The following is a 14,245-nucleotide window of genomic DNA, read 5'->3' as shown; positions in this document are numbered from 1 at the left end:
GGGGCTGAGACCAGCATGACATGGAGGCGCCCCCACGTCAAGGGGAGACGTGTCTGTGGGAATGGACAGGCCTGGGGGAGGACGTGGAAGAGATGGAGATGGAGCTCTGGGCCTGGCTGGTCGGAGCCACGTGCCTACTCGGCGCTTCCTCCCGCCTTCTGCAAACAGAGGGACCCTCGGGACCCCTGTGAGGCAGCCAAGCCCCCCTCAGGAGGGCAGGTGGGCCGTCCCACCTGTCGGTAGAGAGAGGCAGGTGCTGGCAGGCCGCACTGATCACCCCGGGAACACCCGGCCTGGCACGGAGGACAGACCCGTAAGCTGGGCAATGGGTCTTCGCCCCGTGCCCTGCGGTGGCCCTTTCTCTGCGTGAGCGGGCGCGTGAGGCAGCTCCACCTGCGTCAGGCCTTATCAGTGCATCACACAGGTGAAGGGAGGCTCGGTAGGAGGCTGCATGACTCACTCCAAAACCCTTCTAGTGAGCCTTTGAGTGGCCCCCACGGAGCGGGCTGCAGACCCGGGGGCCAGCCACTCCTTGGAGCTGGATGCCAGGGGTGGAAGGCGGAGAGCCCCCTCCCGCCCCTTCCCAGCGCCGCCTGGGCTCCTGGAGTGAGCTCCGAGCCCGCAGGCCACGCACTGGTGAGCGCGGAGAGGAGAGGAGGAATGGCCGGGCGCAGAGGGCTGGCGCGGCGCCTGGTTTTATGGGTTCTCTGTAAACCCGCCATCCCATCCCTGGGCGAGGTGCGCCGTCTCCCAGTTCACCCGCAGGCTGGAGTGATTTATGGCGCGTTCGCATCTTGTCTTTGTTTTGTTTCTGGGAAGCATAGCACACTTGGTGCAGGAGTCTGTGCACACGGGGGCCCATTAAGTTTTTAAGTGTCCTGTTTCTAACACTTCTTTTTTTTTAAGTGGTTTTATGGGTTTGTTTCTCACGTTGCTTAAGGCAGCAAACCACCAACCCCCTCACCGCTCCTCCTTTCCCTGAGCCAACCGTGCTTTGCACACGAGGGGAGCAGGGTGTCTGGGGTGGAGCCTCCCGGCCCCAGGCTTGCCCTCCGCAGCCGGGCTGACCGCTCTGCCCACCGCTAACTGCGGGCGCTTCATTTGCTGACTCTGTCCAGATCTGAGGCAAAGAGCCTGTCTCCCGTGATAATCTAAGACTCTGTTTTCCTGCTGCTTGGGTCCTGCTCTGCGCTGCGTTTGACGAATGTTAATCTACAGGGGTCCCTCCCTCACCTCTGGGGTTTCGTTTCTGGAGAGAAAGTGGCCCTTTGAGGTTGGCATGGCAGCAGGGGGCACTTGTGTCCCCGAGAACCTGAGCTCTGTCGACTTGGCGCCTAAGCAGAGTGGCTTCCATTGCGGGTCCGGGTGACCCTCTGTCGCCAGCCACCCTCCTGTGCCTGTGGGGAGGGGAGTGTCTCCTTGGTACAGACCCTGAGACCCTGGGAGGTTGGGCCCATGGGGCAGTGGCAGAGCCTGGACAGAATGTGTGAGGGATGGGGTGTGGCTACAGGTGGGGCCAGGGTGAGAGTGTGGTTGGGGGTGGGGCTCAGCTGTGGGGTGTGGTCGGAGGCGGGGCTCAGCTGTGGGGTGTGGTCGGAGGCGGGGCTCAGCTGTGGGGTGTGGTCAGGGGCTGGGCTCAGCTGTGGGGTGTGGTCGGAGGCGGGGCTCAGCTGTGGGGTGTGGTCAGGGGCTGGGCTCAGCTGTGGGGTGTGGTCGGAGGCGGGGCTCAGCTGTGGGGTGTGGTCGGAGGCGGGGCTCAGCTGTGGGGTGTGGTTGGAGGCGGGGCTCAGCTGTGGGGTGTGGTCGGAGGCGGGGCTCAGCTGTGGGGTGTGGTCGGAGGCGGGGCTCAGCTGTGGGGTGTGGTCGGGCTGGGCTCAGCTGTGGGGTGTGGTCGGAGGTGGGGCTCAGCTGTGGGGTGTGGTCAGGGGCTGGGCTCAGCTGTGGGGTGTGGTCGGAGGCGGGGCTCAGCTGTGGGGTGTGGTCGGAGGTGGGGCTCAGCTGTGGGTGTGGTCGGAGGTGGGGCTCAGCTGTGGGGCGTGGCTTTCTCTTGGGCTCCCCTCAGTGCACCCCTGGCCCACCCTGCCAGCCCACCTTTCTAGGACCTGGTGGGGAACCGGCCTGACTCTCCCAGGGACCTGCCTCAGGAGCTGGGTGAGGCTGTTCCAGGTGGAAGCGCATGGCTGAGCCCTAGAGCACCTGGGAATGGGTTTCACTAACAGCCTCAGAGGCTGGACTCCCTGTGACCCCACAGTGTCCCCAGCCCCTCCCCACCTCTGCCTTCCTCCGTTCTCACGCGCCCTTCTGTGTCCAGGGACACAGGCTGGCTCACCAAGGCCCCAAGGGCCGGATGCGGTCCCTCAGCTGGCCTGGAAGTTGACTTTCTCTTCCTGGGACCTGGCCACCAGCTGGGAACACCCACCCAGCACAGAACAGATGCAGAACAGACACCCTCATGCCTGTTCAGCCTTTGGCAGAGACAGAAGCCTCCACTAAGTCAGGGCAGGAGCCATGGACTTGCTTCTGTTTGCCTTGAGGTCACACGCATGAAGCTCCTCCCTCCCTCTGGCCGCACCCACTGGACCTTGGGACACCTGCTTGAGGTCGAGGGTCAGGGGTTGTAGGCCAAGGTCAAGATCACGGTCTGGGGCCTTCTCCCTGAGCAGGCCACCTTTGCAATACTGAACTTGAAATGCCAGCATTTCAAAATTTGGAACCACGACATGAAAATGCCGATTTCCAGCTCCCACTGCAAACACTGGAGGCTCTCCCCACCTCTTGTCCCCAGGCTGTGCCGGCTCATGGCATCGATCAGGCTGGGGAGGGGCCGCTGTTCCACAAGGGGAGCTGAGACTGCGTGACCGTTGGCGCTCAACTACCCTTGGGCGAATCTAATACAAAAACCAGTTAACTCAGTTTCCTCATTCAGACCTACAGACCCTCACGTCTGGGAAGCGGCTGATTTGGTGACTTCCCTCCTGCCCGGCGCCCCTTCGCCCTCAGCCCTGGGTGCAGGGGCGGGCCCGGGGCGCTGACACTGAGCCGCTCCTCTCCTCTCTCGGCAGTTCCTGTGCACGGTGGTTGCCATCGTCCTGCACTATGTCTACATGAGCACCTTCGCCTGGACCTTCGTGGAGAGCCTGCACGTCTACCGCATGCTGACCGAGGTGCGCAACATCGATGCCGGGCCCATGCGGTTCTACTACGTCGTGGGCTGGGGCATCCCAGCCATTGTCACAGGTGAGGACGCATGGAGCAGCCCTGCCGGGGTGGCCAGGGCCGGGAACCGGCCACCGATGGGGGGACCCACATGACATTGCTGACACAGGAACCTGTGCCAGATAAGCCAGCACCCCTGGGCCCAGGCAAAAGAGCTCTCTGGCCTCTTCTCACTTCTTTACCCAGCTCAACCCACCCTGGCAGAGGGGGCTCCAGCCCTGCACACGTCTGCTCACCTGAGTGTGGTCTTTTAGTGCCCACTGGGGGGACGTGTTCTCTGCTGAGTGTGAGCTCAGGAGCTAGGCCTGGGTCTCGTCAGGGTTCTGTCTCTGTCTCCTAACAGACAGGTACTCTATGTCTCCCCACTGCATGGATGTGTGGTGGATGGAGGGGTGGATGGATGGGCGGATGGATGGGTGGGTGGGTGGGTGGATGGATGGATAGATGGATAGGTGGGTGGATAGGTAGGTGGATAGGTGGGTGGATAGGTGGGTGGATGAATAGGTGGGTGGATGGATGGATGGATGGGTGGGTGGATGGGTGGGTGGATGGGTGGGTGGATGGATGGATGGATGGATGGATGGATGGATGGATGGATGGATGGATGGATGGATGGATGGATAGGTAGATGGATAGATAGGTGGATGGATGGGTGGATGGGTGGATGGATGGGTGGGTGGGTGGATGGATGGATGGGTAGATGGATGGATGGATGGATAAGTGGATGGATGAATAGATGGGTAGATGGATGGGTGGGTGGGTGGGTGCATGGATGGATGGGTGGGTGGTTGGGTGGATGGATGGATGGATGGATAGGTGGATGGATGAATAGATGGGTGGATGGATGGGTGGATGGGTGGGTGGGTGGATGGATGGATGGATGAATAGATGGGTAGATGGATGGGTGGGTGGGTGGTTGGGTGGGTGGATGGATGGGTGGATGGGTAGATGGATGGATGGATGGATGGATAGGTGGATGGATGAATAGATGGGTGGATGGATGGGTAGGTAGATGGATGGATAAGTGGATGGATGAATAGATGGGTAGATGGATGGGTGGGTGGGTGCATGGATGGATGGGTGGGTGGTTGGGTGGGTGGATGGATGGGTGGGTGGGTGGATGGATGGATGGATGGATGGATGGATGGATGGATGGATGGATGGATGGATGGGTAGGTGGATGGATAGGTGGATGGATGAATAGATGGGTGGGTGGATGGGTGGGTGGGTGGATGGATAGGTGGGTGGGTGGGTGGGTGGATGGATGGGTGGGTGGATGGATGGATGGATGGATGGATGGATAAATAGGTGGATGGATGGGTGGATGGGTGGATGGATGGGTGGGTGGGTGGATGGATGGGTGGATGGGTAGATGGGTAGATGGATGGATGGATAGGTGGATGGATGAATAGATGGGTGGATGGATGGGTAGATGGATGGCTAAGTGGATGGATGAATAGATGGGTAGATGGATGGGTGGGTGGGTGGGTGGGTGCATGGATGGATGGGTGGGTGGTTGGGTGGGTGGATGGATGGATGGATGGATGGGTAGGTGGATGGATAGGTGGATGGATGAATAGATGGGTGGATGGGTGGGTGGATGGGTGGGTGGATGGATGGATGGATGGATGGATGGATGGATGGGTAGATGGATGGATAGGTGGATGGATGAATAGATGGGTGGATGGATGGGTGGGTGGGTGGATGGATGGATGGATGGGTAGATGGACGAATGGATAGGTGGGTGGAGGGATGGGTGGAGGGATGGGTGGGTGCTGGATGGATGGATGTGTGGATGGGTGAGTAGATGGGTGAGTGAAACGCCACTGCCTTCCAGACGGCTTTGGGATCTAAATTCAGATGTCTCACAGTTCTCATTGCTTTAAAAACATTGTTTTCTTATCCATAAGTCTTTTGCAAAAGAACTTAAAAACAATTCTCGGGGGCCCTTGGACCGACTATGCTGGCACTGAGCCTGGGCTCGTGTGTGACCTAGTCACCTTTTCCTTCCTGGACACTGACCAAGCTGGCTGGGCATGGGTGGCCCTCGGCCTTTCTCTCCTGCCTGCCCACACCACCTGTGTGTGTGTGTGTGTGTGTGTGTGGTGTGTGGTCATCTCTGGTGTCCCCTCCAGGCGGGGCTGGATGGAGCAGAGCAGCTCCACCCAGAGTCTGCGAGGGGGTGGCTGCTGCATCTGCCAGACACCAGCGAAGAAGGAAGGGCAGGCTGTTGGGGGTCAGGGGTGCCTGTCCCAGCCTGGGCACCCTGAAATCCAGGGGAAAGTAATGGGAGTTGGGGGAGGGTGGGGTCAGGGGAGGTCACAGGGAGGATTGGCCAGGTCACACCTGCTCCTTTCTCGTAAACAAGGTCTGTGCTGAACCCCAAAGTCCACCTGGTGGTTCTTTATGGACAAAGGCCTCTCTCAGGTCTCCCCTGGCCCAGGTTGGCTCCTGTTACTGGGCCCTTGGGCCGTGAGGGGGCTGTGATTCAACACTGAGGGGCTTTGCTCTAGGGCATCCGGGCCTCTGTCACGTCCCAGCTGTTTATCTTGGGCTCCTGGCCCTTCCCACTGAGGGCAATACTGGGCCCCGGGGTCCTGCCTGGGTGGGCCTGGGGACGCCCTGCTTGTGGACACACCTGCCCAGGCTGACCCTCAGGAGGGTCCCCTCCCAGGGTGTGGCCCTCACTCCCCTCTCTGTTGTCTAGGACTTGCAGTGGGCCTGGACCCCCAGGGCTATGGAAACCCCGACTTCTGCTGGCTGTCCCTTCAAGACACCCTGATCTGGAGCTTTGCCGGGCCCATTGGGACGGTTATCATTGTGAGTACAGGGTGGGGAGGTCTCAGAACCCGAGATTCCCCAGGACACGGGAAGCTGGGGTGCCCTCCAAGCATCGGGTGGAAGGGGTGTTTGGGTAGCCAGCTCTCTGAGCGGCCAGTGGGGCAGGAAGGGCTGGTCTCACCGTGATAAAGCCTTGTCCTCGGACCCACGGATTCTGGGTGTCAGTCCACACCCACGTCTGCTGTGAGACCTCTTGGCGTCCAGCCCCCAGGGGCCCCGCATGCGCCCGTCGGCGCTCAGGTCTGAGCCGCTCATCCCCGCCACACCCCCCCGAGACGGGGTGAAACGCTCAGCGGTGTTGGGCTCTTGGAGGTCTGTGTGACAATACAGGTGAGCCGCCACCTGTTTGTTGTTTGTTGTTGTTTTTTCAGGTCAATACAGTTATTTTTGTTCTGTCTGCAAAAGTCTCCTGCCAAAGAAAGCACCATTATTATGAAAGAAAGGGGGTCGTGTAAGTTGGTGTAAGCCTGGCGGGTGGGGGGGTGGGTGGATGAGTGGGTGGGGGGGCAGGGAGTGGGTGGGGGCAGGGAGTGGGTGAGGGGGCAGGGGGGCAGGGAGGGGGTGGGGGACAGTGAGTGGGCGGGCTGCTGGGAGGGAGGGGATGGGAATCACTGTACCCCGCCCCGCCCGCAGCTCCTTGCTGAGGTCCGCCTTCCTCCTGCTGCTGCTCATCAGCGCCACCTGGCTGCTGGGGCTGCTGGCGGTGAACAGCGACGTGCTCACCTTCCACTACCTCTTCGCCATCTTCAGCTGCTTGCAGGTGACAGCTTGGTGGGGTCTGTGCTTGGGCCAGGCCTGGTGAGGTCCTGGGCCACCTGTGCTGCTCTTTTTCTGAAATGTCTCCACCCCGCTTGGCAGAGAGGGTCCCCAGGGAGATCACCCAGCGTCCAGCTGTGTCCGAGCTCTCAGGACACGTGGGGCCACACCGTGGCTGTGGTTCCAGTGTGGCTGCTGTGTGTTCAGGTCACAGAAGGGCCTCAGCATCAGCCAGTACAGGGGCTCACTCCCTGCCCAGGTGTCAATCCCACTTGGGTCCCCAGGGAGGGCTGTAGCCTGGGATGGGCCCTGCCATCCCACATGCTGGCTGCCCAGCCCAGGCTCCTGCAGGGGAGGTTGGGCATGGGCCCTGGTGGCGTCTCTGCGGCCACCGTGGCCGGCTGCTCTGGCCTCTCTCAGCTCCACACCTCGGGGGCTGTGCTTGGCGGTCTCGGGCTGGCAGGACAGTGGCCTTCCTGACCCGCCGCCCTCCCTGCAGGGCCTCTTCGTTCTCTTGTTCCACTGTGTGCTCAACGGGGAGGTCAGGAAGCACCTGAAGGGGGTGCTCTCCGGGAAGAAGCCGTACCCCGATGACTCGGCCACCACTAGGGCCACCCTGCTGACGGTAGGAGGTGCCCAGGGACACCCACGGGGCCTGGGGCTGGGCTACACTGCTCACCAGGGTTCCATGTGTGTTCTGGATCAAGCGTTAGACCAGCTCCATGGTCTCGGCATCTTTCCCAAAGGGGGCGTCACAGAGCCGTCCATGGACCATGGCATAGAGCCCAAGTAGAGAGGTCTGTCACAGTCACAGCCCCGATTTTCCAGGTCTCTGGAGGACAGGGCCCTGAGGCCAGGACCCCCGACCAGAAGTGGTGGCTGATCCGGGGGAGGCTGTCCTCTAACCATGGTGGGGGCTGAGCAATGGATACTCTTCTCCTGGCTACGGGGAGGCTCCTGTGCTCTGTGCCCAGCGGGACACTGTCAGAGGCCAGCGCTGAGGCTCGCTGTGGGGACGGCCAGCCTCTGCACCCTGTGTCTCCGCTCACCGAGAACCATCTCCCTCCCCCAGCGCTCCCTCAACTGCAACACCACCTACAGCGAGGAGCCCCACATGCTGCGCACGGCCCTGGGCGAGTCCACTGCCTCGCTGGACAGCACCGCCAGGTCAGGCCCGAGTGTGCCCTTGCTGTCCTCTGGGCGGGGGTGGCCCAGCTGGGAGCAGACGCAGGCTTCGTCACCTCTGCCCGGAGCCTGCTGGGGAGGCCTGAGGGAGTCCTGCTGCTCTGGTTGGCGGGCGTTTCCCAGCGCACTCGGGGGGGTCTCGTGGCAGAGAACCTCCCAGATCCCATGTGGCTGTCCTGGCACATTCAGCAGGTGCTCGGTGATGTTGGGTGGCCACATCACATGGTACTGAGCCCACCCTCCCCACCCTCTTAGGGTCGAAGGAGGCCAGAAGCTCAGTGTGTCCTCTGGGCCAGTGAGGGGTGGCCATGGGGAGCCAGACTCAACCTTCCTCCCCAGGAGCAGCAAGAAGCCGCCCGGTATGTGTCCCTGGAAAGTGGTCTCCTGGCAGCCTGGGCATCTGCCTCCCGGGGGGTTTTGGCTGGAGCTCTTGCTGGCTCTTGTCTGTCCCACGGCCTCCATCACTGGGGAACGCACGGCCTTGAGGGGGTCTGAGGCTGAGTCACAGCCATGGTCAGCAGGGACCCGATGGCCATCAGTGGTCCCGCTCTGCCTCTGCAGGGAGCCCATTCCCGCCCTGAGCCCCAGCCCTCCTGTCACCTGCAGGCCAGGACTCGGACTCGGACAGCGAGCTGTCCCTGGATGAGCAGAGCAGCTCTTATGCCTCCTCACACTCGTCGGACAGTGAGGATGACGGGGCAGAGGCCGAGGACAAGTGGGACCCGGCCCAGGGCCCTGTCCACAGCACCCCCAAAGGTGAGGGAGCGGCGCAGCAGGCCAGGCCTGTCCCCAGGACACAGACTGGGTAGCCCCGAGGCCAGAGGGAGGCCCTGGCAGGGAAGAGGCCCCTCCTCACCACCCACAGAGCACAGGCAGGGAAGTCTTAGGGCTCTCTCACTGCAGGGACCCCACAAAGCTGACCCCACCTGCTGGGGGGTAGCCAGCAGAGGCCCCCAGGTGTTGGGGATGCGGTGGGGGGATTGCAGCCTGGGACCCCGTCAGGACCTTCCCTGTCTGAGTCTTGGTTTCCCCGCCTGGAGGGCGTGGAGCCTCCGGACCACTCAGGATGCACACTCCCCAGTGGAGGGACAGTCCAGAGCTTGTCAGGGGTGGGGGTCTCCCCGCCTGCTGACCGCGGCCCTCCTGCCCAGCAGACGCTGTAGCCAACCACGTCCCTCCGGGCTGGCCAGAGGAGAGCCTGGCCGGGAGTGACAGCGAGGAGCCCAGCGAGAAGCCGCACCTGAGGGTGGAGACCAAGGTCAGCGTGGAGCTGCACCTGGACCAGCAGGGCAACCACTGCCGGGAGCGCCTCCCCGACGGGGAGGCCGGGGCCCCGCCCAGGCCCGCGGGCGCGCCCCCCGCCCAGGCCCCCGAGCAGAGAAAAGGTGCGTGTGGGTGGCGAGGGCCCTGCTGCCAGGGAGAGCCCCTGGGCCTGGGGGAGGGAGGGGCGGGGCCATGCTGGGTGGGGGCGGGGCCTGTCAGTGGGGGCGGGGCCATGCTAGCCGGCACAGGGCGGGGCCTGTCAGAGGGGGCGGGGATTGTGAGGTGGGCGGGGCCTGTAAGGTGGGCGGGGCCTGTGAGGTGGGGCGGGGCCATGCTAGCTGGGGAAGGGGTGGGACCTGCCAGAGGGGGCGGGGCCATGCTGGGCGGGGCCTGTCAGGCTGGGGCGGGGCCATGCTAGGCGGGGCACAGGGGCGGGACCGTGCTGGGCGGGGTACAGGGGTGGGGCCTTCCGTTGGGGCGGGGTACAGGGGCGTGGCTTGTCAAGTGTGGGGGCCATGCTGGGCGGGGCAGGGGGCGGGGCTTGGGCGCGGGGCAGGTGTCCGGCGGGCAGAGGTGACCCCGAGTCCCACCACCTGGGCGGAGACCCGAGGGCGCCCGAGCGGCGCAGGGTGCCCGGCCCGCGGGCCAGCGGGTGAGGCTGACCCCCCCCCCCAGGCATCTTGAAGAACAGAGTCGCCTACCCGCCGCCGCTGTCGGAGAAGACGCTGCGGGGCCGGCTGCGGGAGAAGCTGGCCGAGTGCGGGCAGAGCCCCGCGTCCTCGCGCTCGTCCTCCCTGGGCTCCAGCGACGGGGGCCGCGGCCCCGACGGCGCCGTGCCCGGCAAGAGCCCGCGCGGGGAGCCGGGGCGCGAGCGCCTGAACGGGGCGGCCATGAACGTGCGCGCGGGCAGCGCCCAGGCCCCCGGCGCCGGGTCCGAGTGAGTGGCGCGCCGTCCGGGGCGTGGTCGGGGCCGGGGCCTGCGGACACTCGGGCCCGTGGGGCCCAGTTAGGGGGGGCCCTGGAGTCCCGTCGGGCCCTGACGTCCTAGGGCTGGCAGCCGTGCTGGGCCCAGCACGTGGTCAGCGTCGTCTCCTTGCCCGGGGTCATTCCTACCCGTCTGTGGTCAGGAGACTGAGGGTCAGGGGCAGGGGCCTGGCCGCAGGCGCCTGCTGACCTGTCCTCGTGGTCCTCCCTCCTGCAGACCTCCCAGCGGCAGCAGGGTGGGAGCTGGGCCTTCCAGAAAGGCCTTTCCAAAGCCTAAGGAGTGGGCGGGGGCGGTAACCTCGCCGGGTGTGTGGAGGACACTCCCTGGGCCTGGGCCTCCGGGTGGCCCCGGCTGTCAGGGACGCAGGGAGACCGGCCCCCTCTCCCGCCTCCCTCCAGGGTAGCTGTGTCCACACCGAGCTTGCGCTCCTCGTAGCCCCGGGTGTCCCTTGTCCTGCGTGGGAGGTTCTGCCCCTCCTGACCTAGGACCGGGCCCAGCTCTTGACCCCCCGCCTGCCTGGCGGCTTCTCCCCACGCACAGAGGCAGTAACGAAACATCAATTTGAACCATCAGGAAACCGTGAGAACGGCCATCACCTCCACCCAGGCTCCTGTGCTGCGTCTCGGCGCCCTGGGACCTGGGAGCCCGAGGGGCCACCCCCTTTCCAGTGAAGCAGGCCCTGGGCCCCTCAAGTGGCAGCCCCGTGACTGGCATGACCACAGTCCAGACCTGAAGCCCTGGGCTGCCGGGGGGCTCGAGGCCCATCCAACCCCGTGACAAGTGCCAAAGGCCACAGGGACACGAGGAGGCGTGGACTCCCGGCCTGGCACAACTGTCTCCTCAGACTGCGAACAGAGCCAAAGCCGTGCGCTGGCCTCACTGGGACAGCACCCAGCACCAGCTGGAGGGAACCGCCAGGCCCGGCTCGCCAGGCGTGGGGACGCCGGGCAGAGCCTGAGGACCGAGGACGGCCGCCGTGTGGGTGTCCCCCTGTGGTCCAGGCCCTGGGGCAGCAGCAGGACGGCCCTTTGCAAAGGCACCTGGTCTTAGAGCAGATGCCTCCCCCGTGGGACAGGCGTCAGTACTTCATACGTCGTGCGGAACTGGAAGGCGAAGACCTGCCTCGGTTTCGCGTTTGTACCGTCGATGCTGGGAGACCACGGAACCATCTCCTGCCGTTTTACGTAAGGAAGAGGGCACCGTCGCGCTTGAGCCTGCGGGCGTGGGAGCAGCTGGCGTCCCGCACAGAGAGGCAGGGGTGTGTTGGGAGAGAAGCTGGAGCTAAGCCGTAGACAGAGCTGCCTCTGTGGCTTCCACCGCTGAGCGAGGAGCCTCGGGCGTTTCTCACGCAGCCGAATCCACAGCACGTCTGCGTCTCAGGAGGTGGCCCTCAGCTCCCATCTGCCTCGACAGTTGTGGGTCCGAGCCGGGGCGATCCGAGACTGGGCAGGACTCGGGAGCCCTGCTGAGGTCACCGTGGAAAGCAGGTGTCACACGGCCGAGATTTCCACGCTGGGCCTCCCTGGCCCCCTTCCCTGGCCCCCTTCCCAGGGCCTGGCTCTGCAGGTGGGGGACTCTGTCGTCCCCCTGCTCCCGGTCTCTGTGGTATTTTAATGTTCGCTCCTTCCCGACTGAGACGGAGGTATGAGGTCTCCCAGGATGTCACACTCCTTCCTGCCAATTTTCTAGCTCTTTCAGACTCCGAGGATCTCGGGGCGGGCTGGGGTCCCACCCCCAGGGTCTAACCAATTACTTCATTTTGCTTCAAATGGCCAATTGTGCAGAGGGACAAAGCCACAGCCACCCTCTCAATGGTTACCAAGCTGTTTTTTGGAAACTCACACCAAGGGCCGGCTGCAACTGTCCCATTGTGGGCAGTTGGCACAGTGTGGCCAGAGGGGTTGTGGAACGAGGCCCAGGCTTACTCAGACACGTTTTATTTCAGTGTTTTCTTTGTTCTTCAAATCAGGTGCCCAAATAAATTATCAGCACAGCTGCTCCCAAATACGAGAAACCATAAATTGGGATGAAAATCTAAGTACAGTGCAAAGGTTTCCACCCTGTATCCTTCTGATAAAATGTGAGCATTGCTACTGACCGCGTGAGGGGAAACCGTGTCTGACGCTGGTCTAGGACCGCGGGATACAGAAATGAAATGAGATCCGAGCCCTGGAGCCCGAATGAATTATAAATGTGCCTTAGCGGGTGAGTGGCCTTCTGAAAATGCAAAACGGCAGGACCTTCTGTGTTTACCGCCGTCGGGTCGCGTTCTAAGTAAAGAAAGGTTTCAATATTTTTGAGTCAGATGACTGCTTACTGTCCTGCAACTGGGTTGTGCCCCTTGAGATGTAGTTTTTAATTTGATCAGCACCGTTACCAAAAAAACAGTTGTCATTTTTTCAAAAACAGGAAAAATGTAAACCTATTTTTGTGACTTAAGACTTTATGGCAGAGATTAGACACTGGAGGTTTTGTTGTTTTTTTAAGCAAATGTATATTTATTAATGTTCAGAACACTGGAATTGCAACTCAAATGAGAAAAGAGTCTACAATAAATTAAGATTTTTTTGTTTGTACTCCTGCTGTGCTGGTTTCCCCTCCCCCACGCCCTCCGCTTCTAAGGCAGCCGTGGACAGGACCATGTGGTAGGGGGTGCTGGTGACAGGCGTTGGGGCACAGGAGCTGGGCTGGAACTTTGTTTACGCTCCTCCTGGGGTTTCCTGCGATCTTTAACTTTATATCTTTCACCCAACTGGGGAAAGTTTCAGCCGGCATTGTACTTTCCCCACTTTCTCTCTCTCCTGCCCTCTGGGACTCGGGTGTTGTCCCTGAGGCTCCATTGGTCTGATTTCGTTATGTTCTGTTCTTCAGATTCGACTGGTTCTAGTAATGGATCTACAAGTTCACGAACTCTTTCCTCTGTCGTCTCCATTCTGTTGAGTCCATCCAGAGAATTTTATTTCAAATATTGTGGTTTTAAGCCCTAAAATCTCCACTCAGCTCCTCTTATCACTCTCTCTCTGCTGTGGACTTCCAGTTCCCCGCGCATTTCTGGAGTGTTTGCTCTCCTCTGTGGGGCATGGTGGTAACGGCTGCTTTAACACCTGATTCTAAACACCTGGTCATCCTGGGCTGAAACCTGTTCGTTGTCTTTTCTCTGGGCATGTCCCTGGCTCTTTGTACCCTCATTGATTTCAGAGTGATTCCTTGATGGATATTTTGAATGTCTGAGACTCTGTCCTGTTAAAAACAGTCATTTTTCGCCTGTTTCAGTAGGAAGCCACCAGTTGGGTTCAGACAAGTTCTGTCTCGGCTCCTGCGAGCCGTGGTTCCAGCGTTGGCTCAGTGTCCAGGGCCGTGGGCCTCTGCTCTGCTGCCCTGGGTCTGCCCTTTGTGTTTGCCACTTGGTCTGGGAAGTGGGTGGTAGTTTATGTCAATGGTTCTGCTCTCAGAGCCTTTGCTCTGCCCCCACCTATTGGGTGAGCCAGCACCTGCGTTGGTGTACACGGAAAATGAGGGTTCCCCTCTCCAGCTCTCTCCTCTCTGGGGTTTTCCTCACATGCTCTCACTCCTGGGGCCCCTCTTCTTGGTCCCTCTGTCCAAAACGATGGGTCTCCCCCAGGGTTCCAGCCACCTGCTCTGTCTCGCAGTCCTACCCAGCTGGGGCCCCACTCAGGGAAAATTAGTGGGAACAAAGAGAGAAAAAAACGGGATCCCCCACTCTTGGGCCTACAGCGCCCCCCTTTCTGGGCCTCTCTCGGAGGCCTAGCCCTGCTGCTAGCCACATAGCTCCAGAGATTGGGGCCACCCTTGAGGCAGATGTGAGAGGGAAAAAAGGAAAACCACCCACAAACCACTCACCTCCCAAAGGTGGTTGAGTTTTGCTTCCTCCCCACCCACCTGCTAATGCTCACTTGTTAGAGTGCCCAGCGGTGACCACGAGCAAATAGGTCTGTCTCAACCCGAAAGCCACGCTTCCTGGGATCCAGGACCCAGCCG

The 14,245-nt window shown here is 61.7% G+C and overlaps 1 protein-coding gene across 1 annotated transcript in view; it reads left to right on the top strand.

Annotated features, from left to right (window-relative positions):
• CELSR1 (cadherin EGF LAG seven-pass G-type receptor 1) overlaps positions 1-11,245 on the top strand; it is a 105,745-nt gene extending 94,500 nt beyond the window's left edge. Inside the window, exons 25-35 of the mRNA XM_087814985.1 lie at positions 3,063-3,237; positions 5,924-6,036; positions 6,429-6,508; positions 6,691-6,817; positions 7,313-7,438; positions 7,886-7,980; positions 8,254-8,357; positions 8,605-8,754; positions 9,153-9,383; positions 9,937-10,198; positions 10,787-11,245. Of these exons, the coding sequence (XP_087671111.1) occupies positions 3,063-3,237; positions 5,924-6,036; positions 6,429-6,508; positions 6,691-6,817; positions 7,313-7,438; positions 7,886-7,980; positions 8,254-8,357; positions 8,605-8,754; positions 9,153-9,383; positions 9,937-10,198; positions 10,787-10,811 (1,488 nt within the window). The 3' untranslated portion in view covers positions 10,812-11,245. The remainder of the gene's footprint in view (positions 1-3,062; positions 3,238-5,923; positions 6,037-6,428; positions 6,509-6,690; positions 6,818-7,312; positions 7,439-7,885; positions 7,981-8,253; positions 8,358-8,604; positions 8,755-9,152; positions 9,384-9,936; positions 10,199-10,786) is intronic.
• Positions 11,246-14,245: the final 3,000 nt, after the last annotated feature.

The sequence above is a fragment of the Miniopterus natalensis genome, chromosome 2 (assembly GCF_054644295.1).
Source record: "Miniopterus natalensis isolate mMinNat1 chromosome 2, mMinNat1.hap1, whole genome shotgun sequence".
NCBI classification, from domain to species: domain Eukaryota; kingdom Metazoa; phylum Chordata; class Mammalia; order Chiroptera; family Miniopteridae; genus Miniopterus; species Miniopterus natalensis.
Note: the sequence above shows the minus strand (reverse complement) of the source record. Positions and strands in the feature narration are given on the sequence as shown.